This window comes from Pseudophryne corroboree, chromosome 6 (assembly GCF_028390025.1).
Source record: "Pseudophryne corroboree isolate aPseCor3 chromosome 6, aPseCor3.hap2, whole genome shotgun sequence".
NCBI classification, from domain to species: Eukaryota; Metazoa; Chordata; class Amphibia; order Anura; family Myobatrachidae; genus Pseudophryne; species Pseudophryne corroboree.
The window spans coordinates 422,129,016-422,142,940 of record NC_086449.1 but is presented as its reverse complement, the minus strand read 5'-3'; the positions used below and the strand labels follow the sequence as shown (position 1 = coordinate 422,142,940).

General features: G+C 43.1%; 1 protein-coding gene across 6 annotated transcripts in view; it reads left to right on the top strand.

The window, feature by feature from the left end:
* The window catches only part of PHTF2 (putative homeodomain transcription factor 2), a 325,987-nt gene that overhangs the window by 213,463 nt on the left and 98,599 nt on the right, over nucleotides 1-13,925 (top strand). For 5 of the 6 annotated variants that reach the window (XM_063926970.1, XM_063926968.1, XM_063926969.1 and 2 more), the window contains 2 exons: nucleotides 3,552-3,716; nucleotides 11,807-12,023. In XM_063926970.1, the coding sequence (XP_063783040.1) occupies nucleotides 3,552-3,716; nucleotides 11,807-12,023 (382 nt within the window). The remainder of the gene's footprint in view (nucleotides 1-3,551; nucleotides 3,717-11,806; nucleotides 12,024-13,925) is intronic. The other variant, XM_063926972.1, reaches the window with a different exon arrangement.

The window sequence follows — 13,925 nt, the reverse complement described above, 5'->3', positions numbered from 1 at the left end:
CAGTGATTAGTCCAGACATTCTAGGAAGTGCCAATTTGGATAGATAATAGATTTATACACCTGAATATGTCAAGACCTGCTCAGAAATAATATAGACTCTTGGCTTCTGACTTTCAAATGGAGGATGAAGTACAGTATTCTACCAAGACCATTACTGTTCTATTGTCTTCTGCTAAATCGGGTTCCAAATTCTTTGGACCATATAAACCTCTTAAATAAATACTCTTTGCAGTTCGATTAGCATTTGTTAAGAATGTCGTTGCAAACATATTTTATGCCTCTCTCTTCTAAGACCAGCAAAGATAAACTTAAGACTCTAGGTCACCACCTGTCCTTGTGCAAGTACACCCAGCACATAATATCTGCAGCATATTGGATTATCTTCTTAATTTAATATTTAGCTGACCGATGATACCTGCTCATTATCTTTATGCTACTTGTTCATCCAGCCAATCCTATTATTCAGGTTGATTTGGGCCTTGATATACCTCTCCAAGGAAAGGATAACTCTCCAGGTTTAGTGCCTGGTACTTCAAAGCACCTGATCAGGAATACTTGACCGACACAGTGATGCATCTTCCTGTTGTAGAATTTATGACCATAGTGAGTGATGGATATGTGTTAAGTGACTATGTTTGTCCATGATTGGTTCTTTTTTATTCCAGACTACACTGTTACCTGTGGTTCTGGTTTTCTGATTCTACCTGACCAGAGGTCTAACTACAAAGCGGCTAGACTGGCAAATGTCCAGGGGCCCACAATGTGAATGGGGCCCAACCCAAAATCAGTCACAGAATACTGTACATTATTTACGTGACTTGTAAATTTCTGTGTACAGTATGCTATTATAATATCTATCACCCAGAGGTGTTATCCATTGTCACTTTACCTACCTGAAGGTCTCCGGATCTCCTGCTGCAGTATAGGCTTTCTTACCTGACTCCCAGTGGTTGTAGGAGTGTCTACAAGCTCCAGAATCCGGATAGGCCCAAAACCGCACCCTGAATTTCCGGATCATCGTCTGCCGCGACCACACTGCTGCTGCTTCCTGCTGGGCCCACCTGACTTCCCGCTGTCTGCCATTTACATGAGGGGACTACTCTGTTATTGGGGTCTGCCTGTAAAGTTTGGTGTCCTTGTGGGTACCCCTGCATCTGCCTGTTGGGGTGGCTGTCCCCTGGGTGTGCCTCTGACCGGCATTCTGTACATTTTCCTCATCATCTGCTGGTTCCCTGTTTGGCTCCATTGATGCCTAGACAGCTGCAGCATTTGCGGAGATGTGGTTCACAGTGTGGACATCCTTTCTTTTCTTTAGTGATTTAGAGCTGTGACTTCTAATAAAACAATATGATGGCGACGCATACGGTGTGCCAAACCTTTATTACTGTATCAGCTCTGTTTACAGGCTATGATAAACATGTAAACCTAAGGGGTTTTAGAAATTCAAATAGGGGGCCCACCTTTAGAGTTTGCCAGGGCATCCGAGCCTCAGTTTACGCCACTGATCCTGACCTTGGCTTTGGACTTGGACTAACCTGGATACAGACCTGATGATGTATCTATCAGTTTTGTCTTGAACCTGGCTTGACATTTGCCTGCCCCTCTGTTTGTAGAAAGCTATGTGCTGGTTTAACACTCTAGTTCCCTAGGTCAGATACACTGTGTCCTTTTACCTAGAAAACTACTAAGGACAGCATACAACCATTAAGAATGATGTATGTTAATGCAGAAATCTGCTGCAATCGGTGATTAGCATACTTGTCATGGTTCAAGCGGAGGTCTGTCTCATCACGCATACATCAACTGGAAGGTGTACTTCAGACCACATCCATGCAAGGCCTTCACTTAGTCTTCTGACTAACACTGCACTCTCCCCTGTTACTGTGGTTTTCTTATTCTCCTGGATGGGTGTACCAGGCAGAAAAAAGTTACCTATGCTGAGCAGTTACACAGCAAGGTCACTTAAAGTATCAGATAGCTAAACCACTCAGGAGGCAACAGATTAGTAGGCCTGTTATAACAAGTGAAACTAGTTTTCTTCTCAATTGGGTCAGACTTGATATCAAAAACATGCACCCAAGTATGTGTGAGCTACCCTAGTAACCCCAGAGGGGGAGGTCCTTACAAGAGCTATGGGTTCAATGTCAGAGTATCATTCTGTGATTTTAAGCTAAAAGAAATAAAAGGTAGAATTTAAAAAGATCAAAAACGACTCAATTTCATGCACTATTAAACATTGATGCAAATGGTAGATAATGGGACTGTCTTATGCTGATTACACACTATCCAATTATCAGGCCAATGCATTGGTGCCTCTTCCCACATTACATATGTATACACATTTATACTGACTTCCAGAACGCTCCAAGAAAAGGTATTTAGACACCTATCATCCTACTACATTCATGCACTTAATTTGAATGCACCTTGTCATTCAGTTACATTGGGGTAAATGTACTAAGCCTTGAAGAATGTTATAGTGGGACTAAGATAAAGTACCAGCCAATCGGCTCCTAACTGCCATGTTACAATCTGTGTTTGACAAATGACAGGAACTGGTTGGCTGGTACTTTATCTCCATCAGCTTTTTTCCATCCAAGGCTTAGTAAATAGACCCCATTATCCTTTATTTAAAAACGCAAATTTTCAGCAGTCACGCCTCGGACTTGACTCCTTCACCTCTCATAATGCAGTCAGAAACCTTATACATGGAGCATGCTAATTTTAACTATATGAAATGAGGTATAGTTGTACGTTAGATCCATTGTAACTAGGCAGATCTATGGAGAATGCAGCCACATACTACACAGATCCGTCTAGTTGCAATGGTTTATTTTAACAGTTACACTTAGATTTATATAGTTAGAATTCTCAGGCTTCTAATGCTGGAGCAAATATCTCCATGTGTAAGGTGTCTGACTGCAATGTGAGAGGCTCCTGGTATGACTTTATTGAGAAATGTGTGTGTTAAATGAAGGAGGGTGTAACTGATGCCTGACAGCCCTGCATCCCACACAGCAGCAAAACATTGAACACTGATGGGTAGGGGGGAGGGGGCACAGTATGCCGATTATTTTGACCGCAAACTGCTTCCTTCACAGGTGAGATCATCTGCAGGCCCCTGCCTGGACCCAGTAAATTAATGACTAATGTACCCTCCTGATGGTGGCTCTGCCTGCATTACTAGTGTAGAAAAAATAATAACTTGACCTTTTACAATGGAAAGTCTTCCATTTCATAGGTATTCTAAAAGATTGTTTAGATTGGGTATGAAAATCACCTTCTGTTACTTTTGATGTATTCAGTCCATACAGACTTGATGGAGCTCTTACCAATGTACACGTGCATGAATCTACATCAGTTGCTTCTGGATATTTTATCCAGTGCTTGATTGTTACGTGGCAGTAAGATAATTTTATGGTGTGACACCATCTGTTTCATCGTTCACATTCATTACATACGGAAATCTACCACTTATATATCATTGTTTCATTACCACAATGCAAGGCAGTGATTAAGGTCCTCCAACTTTTTGATCTCTTCTGCTGAAGGAAATTAAGAAAAGCAGCACATTTGGAAGTACATAGGGAAGGAGATGGCTCTAGTACTACAGATAATACACAAGAAGGGACTTTGCAGAACTACGGTACAAGCACCTCTAACAGTATTGGCGCAGTCTTCAGAGATTTCTGGCATGCTGCTTTCTTTTTATCAGGGTTTGTATTGATTCCAAGCTTTGTATACTTGGAGAGATGCAGTATCCCTTCTCTGGAAAGCATTGACAGCACTGTTTACATCCAGTATATACCCTATGAGCTCTGCACAGTCGCACTGATGTAACACTGAGGAGTCCACTGCATATTACAAATATATGCAATAAAGTCAGATGTGGTCTTTTATCATGCAATAATCAATTCATACATGTCTACACAGCTTCATGCTAAGTATCTTTTTGTGTCCGTATAAGCAGCAAATTATAGCATGACCCATCTGATATGTAATCCATTTGTAAATTAAGTTTATAAAAATGAATCTAGTCATTTCGGCAAAATACAATTATACTTAATTTGTTCAAAAGAAACCTTGCTGAAGTGTGAATTACACATTAGTTGAATTGTTTAGGCATTTGATCTTGACATTGTACATGTTTTAAAAATGTAAATGTCTATGAGCCAGAAATGCATTTGGCACAGCCGCTCATACATAGTTTATGGCTGACCGGTTTAGATCTCATTTCTGAACGTTTGAACGTTCTGTAAAGTATGCTTTCTAGAAGAAGGTATATTGTGTAACTCTTACATGTTTTCCTGGTAGTCTTTGTGTTATATCAGGCTGTTTATTTGTGTGGTGTTGTCAGTGCTCTAAATTCTGATCAAGTTTTTCTTCATGTATCTAACATTACAGGTAACCTACATTACTACACTTATAAGCTGCTTATGTTTTATGTAACAATTGTATGTTTCCAGAGGGGGAAGGAAAATCAGATCTATAAAGAATAGTTCATATGTCATGCATTTAATTAAGTTTCTCTATCGTCCTAGTGGATGCTGGGGTTCCTGAAAGGACCATGGGGAATAGCGGCTCCGCAGGAGACAGGGCACAAAAGTAAAGCTTTCCGATCAGGTGGTGTGCACTGGCTCCTCCCCCTATGACCCTCCTCCAAGCCAGTTAGATTTTTGTGCCCGGCCGAGAAGGGTGCAATTCTAGGTGGCTCTCCTAAAGAGCTGCTTAGAGAAAGTTTAGCTTAGGTTTTTTACTTTACAGTGAGTCCTGCTGGCAACAGGATCACTGCAACGAGGGACAGAGGGGAGAAGAAGTGAACTCACCTGCGTGCAGGATGGATTGGCTTCTTGGCTACTGGACATCAGCTCCAGAGGGACGATCACAGGTACAGCCTGGATGGTCACCGGAGCCTTGCCGCCGGCCCCCTTGCAGATGCTGAAGTAAGAAGAGGTCCAGAATCGGCGGCAGAAGACTCCTCAGTCTTCTAAAGGTAGCGCACAGCACTGCAGCTGTGCGCCATTTTCCTCTCAGCACACTTCACACAGCAGTCACTGAGGGTGCAGGGCGCTGGGAGGGGGGCGCCCTGGGAGGCAAATGAATACCTATTTTGGCTAAAAATACCTCACATATAGCCTCCGGAGGCTATATGGAGATATTTAACCCCTGCCAGAATCCGTTGAAGAGCGGGAGACGAGGCCGCCGAAAAAGGGGCGGGGCCTATCTCCTCAGCACACAGCGCCATTTTCCCTCACAGAAAGGCTGGAGGGAAGGCTCCCAGGCTCTCCCCTGCACTGCACTACAGAAACAGGGTTAAAACAGAGAGGGGGGGCACTAATTTGGCGATATGCTTATATATATTAAGATGCTATAAGGGAAAACACTTATATAAGGTTGTCCCTATATAATTATAGCGTTTTTGGTGTGTGCTGGCAAACTCTCCCTCTGTCTCTCCAAAGGGCTAGTGGGTCCTGTCCTCTATCAGAGCATTCCCTGTGTGTGTGCTGTGTGTCGGTACGTGTGTGTCGACATGTAGGAGGACGATGTTGGTGAGGAGGCGGAGCAATTGCCTGTAATGGTGATGTCACTCTCTAGGGAGTCGACACCGGAATGGATGGCTTATTTAGGAAATTACGTGATAATGTCAACACGCTGCAAGGTCGGTTGACGACATGAGACGGCCGACAAATACCGGTCCAGACGTCTCAAAAACACCGTCAGGGGTTTTAAAACGCCCGTTTACTTTAGTCGGTCGACACAGACACAGACAGGGACACTGAATCCAGTGTCGACGGTGAATAAACAAACGTATTCCTTATTAGGGCCACACGTTAAAGGCAATGAAGGAGGTGTTACATATTTCTGATACTACAAGTACCACAAAAGAGGGTATTATGTGGGATGTGAAAAAACTACCATAGTTTTTCCTGAATCAGATAAATTAAATAAAGTGTGTGATGATGCGTGGGTTCCCCCCGATAGAAAATTATGGGCGGTATACCCTTTCCCGCCAGAAGTTAGGGCGCGTTGGGAAACACCCCTTAAGGTGGATAAGGCGCTCACACGCTTATCAAAACAAGTGGCGGTACCGTCTATAGATAGGGCCGTCCTCAAGGACCAGCTGACAGGAGGCTGGAAAAATATCATAAAAAGTATATACACACATAGCGATCGCCTCAGCCTGGATGTGCAGAGCTGGGGTGGCTTGGTCGGATTCCCTGACTAAAAATATTGATACCCTTGACAGGGACAGTATTTTATTGACTATAGAGCATTTAAAAGATGCATTTCTATATATGCGAGATGCACAGAGGGATATTTGCACTCTGGCATCATGAGTAAATGCGATGTCCATAACTGCCAAAAGATGTTATGGACACGACAGTGGTCAGGTGATGCAGATTCCAAACGGCACAAAGGTGTATTGCCGTATAAAGGAAGAGGAGTTATTTGGGGTCGGTCCATCGGACCTGGTGGCCACGGCAACTGCTGGAAAATCCACCGTTTTTTACCCTAAGTCACATCTCTGCAGAAAAAGACACCGTCTTTTCAGCCTCAGTCCTCTCGTCCCTATAAGATCATATCTGCCCAGGGATAGAAGAAAGGGAAGAAGACTGCAGCAGGCAGCCCATTCCCAGGAACAGAAGCGTTCCACCGCTTCTGACAAGTTCTCAGCATGGCGCTGAGACCGTACAGGACCCCTGGATCCTACAAGTAGTATCCCAGGGGTACAGATTGGAAGGTCGAGACGTTTCCCCTTCGCAGGCTCCTGAAGTCTGCTTTACCAAGGTCTCCCTCCGACAAGGAGGCAGTATGGGAAAAAATTCACAAGCTGTATTCCCAGCAGGTGATAACTAAATTACCCCTCCTACTACAAGAAAAGGGGTATTATTCCACACTATATTGTGGTACTGAAGCCAGAAGGCTAGGTGAGACTTATTCTAAAAAATTTTTGAACACTTACAAAGGTTCAAATCAAGATGGAGTCACTCAGAGCAGTGATAACGAACCAGGATTATATAGTGTCCCGGGACATCAGGGATGCTTACCTCTATGTCCCAAAATTGCCCTTCTCACTAAGGGTACCTCAGGTTCGTGGTGCAGAACTGTCACTATCAGTTTCAGACGCTGCCGTTTGGATTGTCCACGGCACCCCGGGTCTTTACCAAGGTAATGGCCGAAATGATGATTCTTCTTCGAAGAAAAGGCGTCTTAAGTATCCCTTACTTGGACGATCTCCTGATAAGGGCATAGTCCAGGGAACAGTTGGAGGTCGGAGTAGCACTATCTCGGATACTGCTACAACAGCACGGGTGGATTCTAAATATTCCAAAATCGCAGCTGATCCGACGACACGTCTGCTGTGCCTAGGGATGATTCTGGACACAGTCCAGAAAAAGGTGTTTCTCCCGGAAGAGAAAGCCAGGGAGTTATCCGAGCTAGTCAGAAACCTCCTAAAAACAGTGCATCATTGCACAAGGGTCCTGGTAAAAAATGGTGGCTTCCTACGAAGCAATTCCATTCGGCAGATTTCACGCAAGAACTTTTCAGTGGGATCTGCTGGACAAATGGCCCGGATCGCATCTTCAGATGCATCAGCGGATAACCCTATATCCAAGGACAAGGGTGTCTCTCCTGTGGTGGTTATAGAGTGCTCATCTTCTAGAGGGCCGCAGATTCGGCATTCAGGATTGGATGCTGGTGACCACGGAGCCCAGCCCGAGAGGCTGGGGAGCAGTCACACAAGGAAAAAATTTCCAGGGAGTGTGATCAAGTCTGGAGACTTTTCTCCACATAAATATACTGGAGCTAAGGGTAAATTTATAATGCTCTAAGCTTAGCAAGACCTCTGCTTCAAGGTCAGCCGGTATTGATCCAGTGGGAAAAACATCACGGCAGTTGCCCACGTAAACAGACAGGGCGACACAAGAAGCAGGAGGGCAATGGCAAAAACTGCAAGGACTTTTCGCTGGGCGGAAAATCATGTGATAGCACTGTCAGCAGTGTTTCATCCCGGGAATGGAAACTGGGAAGCAGACTTCCTTAGCAGGCACGACCTCCACCCGGGAGAGTGGAAACTTCATCGGGAAGTTTTTTCCACATGATTGTAAACCGTTGGGAAATACCAAAGGTGGACATGATGACGTCCCGTCTGAACAAAAAACGGGACAGGTATTGCGCCAGGTCAAGAGACCCTCAGGCAATAGCTGTGGACGTTCTGGTAACACCGTGGGTGTACCAGTCGGTGTATGTGTTCACTCCTCTGCTTCTCATACCTAAGGTGCTGAGAATTATAAGACGTAGAGGAGTAAGAACTATACTCATGGCTCCGGATTGGCCAAGAAGGACTTGGTACCCGGAACTTCAAGAGATGCTTACAGAGGTCTTATGGCCTCTGCCGCTAAGAAGGGACTTGCTTCAGCAAGTACCATGTCTGTTCCAAGACTTACCGCAGCTGCGTTTGTCGGCATGGCGGTGGAAAGCCGGATCCTAAGGGAAAAGGCATTCCGGAAGAGGTCATTCCTACCCTGGTCAAAGCCAGAAAGGAGGTGACCGCACAACATTATCACCACATGTGGCGAAAATATGTTGCGTGGTGTGAGGCCAGGAAGGCCCCACAAAGAAATTTCAACTCGGGCGTTTCCTGCATTTCCTGCAAACAGGAGTGTCTATGGGCCTCAAATTGGGGTCCATTAAGGTTCAAATTTCGGCCCTGTCGATTTTCTTCCAGAAAGAATTGGCTTCAGTTCCTGAAGTCCAGAAGTTTGTCAAGGGAGTATTGCATATACAACCCCCTTTTGTGCCTCCAGTGGCACTGTGGGATCTCAACGTAGTTCTGGGATTCCTCAAATCACATTGGTTTAAAACCAGTCAATTCTGTGGATTTGAAGCATCTCACATGAAAAGTGACCATGCTCTTGGCCCTGGCCTGGACCAGGCGAGTGTCAAATTGGTGGTTTTTTCTCAAAAAAGCCCATATCGGTTTGTCCATTCGGACAGGGCAGAGCTGCGGACTCGTCCCCAGTTCTCTCCCTAAGGTGGTGTCAGTGTTTCACCTGAACCAGCTTATTGTGGTGCCTTGCACCTACTAGGGACTTGGAGGACTCCAAGTTGCTAGATGTTGTCAGGGCCCTGAAAATATGTTCCAGGACGGCTGGAGTCAGGATAACTGACTTGCTGTTATCCTGTATGCACCCAACAAACTGGGTGCTCTTGCTTCTAAGCAGACTATTGCTAGTTGGATGTGTAATACAATTCAGCTTGCACATTCTGTGGCAGGCCTGCCACAGCCAAAATATGTAAATGCCCATTCCACAAGGAAGGTGGGCTCATCTTGGGCGGCTGCCCGAGGGGTCTCGGCTTTACAACTTTGCCGAGCAGCTACTTGGTCAGGGGCAAACACGTTTGCTAAATTCTACAAATTTGATACCCTGGCTAAGGAGGACCTGGAGTTCTCTCATTCGGTGCTGCAGAGTCATCCGCACTCTCCCGCCCGTTTGGGAGCTTTGGTATAATCCCCATGGTCCTTTCAGGAACCCCAGCATCCACTAGGACGATAGAGAAAATAAGAATTTACTTACCGATAATTCTATTTCTCGGAGTCCGTAGTGGATGCTGGGCGCCCATCCCAAGTGCGGATTATCTGCAATACTTGTACATAGTTACAAAAATCGGGTTATTATTGTTGTGAGCCATCTTTTCAGAGGCTCCGCTGCTATCATACTGTTAACTGGGTTTAGATCACAAGTTGTACGGTGTGATTGGTGTGGCTGGTATGAGTCTTACCCGGGATTCAAAATTCCTCCCTTATTGTGTACGCTCGTCCGGGCACAGTACCTAACTGGCTTGGAGGAGGGTCATAGGGGGAGGAGCCAGTGCACACCACCTGATCGGAAAGCTTTACTTTTGTGCCCTGTCTCCTGCGGAGCCGCTATTCCCCATGGTCCTTTCAGGAACCCCAGCATCCACTACGGACTCCGAGAAATAGAATTATCGGTAAGTAAATTCTTATTTTTTTACTGATTTTAAGACGGTTTCCTTTGCCAAGTTCCTGACTTGTGAGTACAGTGATCAGCACAGTTCCATCCTGTTATGTCATAGTTCATCATGACAGAATTTTCTTTAGTGTCCACACTTAATTAACCTCAGGTGTTATTATTTCAATTTGACATCCCTGTAATCTAAATCCCTGGAGCATAGGGGGGTGGCCCAGGAGTCATGCAATCTGTCAGTACTTCTCTTCAGTCCACAGCCTCTGGCCCCCTGAATCTGGGGGTCTAGTAGTAGTTGTAGAAATGTATGAGGTCAGGTAGTGCTGAAGGTCTCAGCGTCCATGGTTGTGGTAAGGGCCAGTGCTGGGAATTTGTACTGTTCTGCTATCAGTGCTGCCAGGATTTCATTCTAAATCTTGATTAGCTTTCATTGTTTATTTTAATAACCTCACTGGCAGTAGTTATTGACATTGTCAAAATTTGGTCATTTAAAAACCATTAGAATAAATTAGGATTTTGCAATTGAAACGGAATCATTGTATAATGAGTTGCATAAAAATAATTAACTTATGGTGCTTTAAACAATTGTATTAACATAACTTTGCCTTAATTAAAATAAACTGATCACATAATTCATGTGAAATTTCAACAGGTTAAAAAGTCATTAAAATGTTAACAGAATGTTTGTCATAGGGACTAACATTCCTGGAACTAGTCTTTATAAATGATGAACCATGACAAAATGGAAGTAGTAGATCAAAGTGAATCTATAGATGCATGGTTCCACAACTCCAAATAAATAATAACTGGATCACATCATGCATGTGACAATAGAGGAAATCCCGTTGTGTGGGCACAAGTTATGTATGTGTGGCTAAACAATCCAAGCTAGTGCAAATCAAAGAAAGGAATTGTGTAACCTATTTGGTTCATGTAAACAGAATATTGCAGCAAATTACATTTTCCCCTACCAGGATAATGACTGTTACTGTGGAGCTCCAGTTAACTTGTTACAGGTCATATAACGAGCTATTAGACTGTGCAGGACTTTTATACTCGTGTTCTTTTCAGAATTTGAATACAGAATTTTTCCTGTCACACTCCTCACTGTGTATTGCTTTAAACTTTATCAGAGTTTTTGAGCACATGTCTTGTGTTTTGTGTTGCTTTATGTTTGTGTATAGTTAAGAAGCATTGAACTGTGACTATCATTGTAATTTATAACCTGCTCACTTTATAACAAGTGTTGAGAAAGAACCAATTCAATTCAGCAGAGACCAAAGCAAACCCGCCAATTACTATTACTAAAGGAGATTAGTGACACACCACTCTTACAGGGAAATCTACCACATAGACTTGTATTTACACCAGGCATAATGTAAGTTGCACCAACTCATTTTTTTTATTTGCAACAAAAGCATTAAGCTTCAAACATTAAATAAAACTGCTGTAATACAGCAGACACAATTCCCCAATTGCAGCCTGTGGTAGGTATCATTTTATTGCATAAATTAGTAAATCCAGTTAGTTTTTTGTTTCAATAAGCATATAGAACATTATATACAGTACTTTGTTTATGCTGGTTTACCACATGATTGGCACACTAAAACTTGCCTGTACTGTGATGGTCACATGTCTCTGTGGAAAATACATATTTTATTTGCAGTCTAATTCCATTAAGCCAGGTATCATATGATAGTTTTTGTTTTTTTACTGGTTTTCGTTCACATTCATTTATTTAGTAGTGCTTTTCTTCACTGAGAGAACTACAATATCCAGAGTGCTGTTTAACGTTATGCACTTTTTTACTTCAGTTCAAAGAAAGCCAAAAATTCCATGGACAAATCTACAGAAACTGACAATGGTTACGTGTCATTAGAGGGGAGATTGACAGGTAAAAGCAGCGAAGATGGGGTTCAAGTGCATGAGCCTCACAGTGAAACAGTCCACTCGGAAGAGGCTACATGGGTGCCTGGAACAAACAGGAGTCATCATACTCAGACCAAGGCAATGTACAGCAAAACCAAAATGGTAATTCAAAAACTGGTCTCATTTAAATCTGCAATAGCACATCCATGGGGTTCTGTTTTTGTTTTGTTGCTAGCTTGTTTTTATTAATGTAGTTTTCTGCATAACATAAATTTGAGGATTCCAATGATTACTGCATTATATTTGATCCATTACAGATGAACTCATAATAAGGAAAAGAAATATAGTATGCATTCTTATAAAGCTTTTGGTCCCTTGTCCCTCATCAGTTCATCATATAAGGAGTAAATTCATGGAACATGTTATTATAACAGACCTTCTTCAGATTATATGATGATTTGTCCTGAGCAATGTTGGTCTCATTTTGTGACAGAAATTCTCTGTTGCATTAAACCAATACTTAGGGTGATATTTCATGAAAACATGGTTATTTGCAGCAAGTAAATTTTTCACACCGTTTTGCCAGTATGTGTGCTCCCGTTTCTTGATCTATCCATTTGCAAATCTGAAAAACTGGGTTTCGAGCGATAATTCTTGCTGGTAAAAATGAAAATCTGCCTTTACCCCCAAAAAAGTCAAAATAATATAGGACAGTGATGGCTAACCTTGACACTCCAGCTGCTGTTGAACTACACATCCCAGCATGCCCTGCATCAGTTTTAGCATGGCCAAATAAAACTCTAGCAGGGCATGCTGGGAATATGTAGTTCAACAACAGCTGAAGTGTCAAGGTTAGCCATCACTGATATAGGATATGGGCTGTAGTTTTAATGTTGCCGTACAGAATCCCGGTGGTTGAAATACAGATGGCAGAATCCCGAACAACATCAAAATACCGACGCCCGCAATCCTGTTCCTTCTTCCAGCAAGACGCGTTTTCGCCCTGCCGTGAGGGGAGGCGGGTTAGGTTTATGCATTAGAAGGTGGGTTTTAAGGTGCAGGGACGGGAAGTGTACGGTTAGGTACCGAGAAGGGGTCTTAGGGTTTGGCACTTAGAAGGGGAGGTTAGGGTTAGGCACCAAGTGGGGATGGTTAGGTGTAGGCAGCGGGGGAGGGTTAGGGTTGGGCACCACTGGAGAGTGTTAGGGTTAAGCACCCACAAGGGAGGGTTAGAGTAGGGTTAGGGAACTTTTTGATGGGCTGTCAATATTCTGATGGCCGCGATGCCGCTATCGGGATTCTGACCGCCGGCATCCCGTCAATTGGGATATCAGTATAGCAGTGCATTAGTAATCATAAAATATTTGAGGTACTTACATTGGGTAATTGGGTCTGTTATATGCATTTAGAAGAAACTGTGATAGAAAGCAAGTATTTTTCAGCAAAATTTATTCTCCAATTTAAATTAGGGATACATAAAAATGGGTAGACGTATATATTTGGGTCATTTTAAGCCACTTTAAAAAAAAAAAAAAATTACCTTCCCCAAAAAATTATCCCTACCTGCAAGCCTAAAAACACTTGTCCCACTCATGACGTACCCTAATATACCTGTCCCATTCCTTTAACCCCAATTTCCTGCATTTTGCATTTTTTACACCCCAAGAATAACATGTCATTATTGGTCAATGAAAAATAATTAAGAACTTTAAGTTCCTGTCATTTAGGAGGGTGTCCCAGGGGTTCTGAATCAAATACCAACATTTTTTCCTTTTTAAAATAGGGACTTTCCCAAACTTTTCACCTGCTTAGAGATGGTGAAAAGAAATTTGCATTTAAAAACTTATGGATAATTATCGCTGGTAATTTTTCATGGCTAATTGAATAGCTGCTTTACATCAGTCATGATAAAAGCCCTGTTTTTATCGCAAAAACAGGATTTCACTGACAATTGACTATACCCCTTAATCTGTGTTGTCTGATAAATAGTTCTCTCTGTAGGGTTAAAGATTCAAGAACTGATGTGTGTAATAAGGGGGGTACTCACGGAGCGATCGCTGCTTA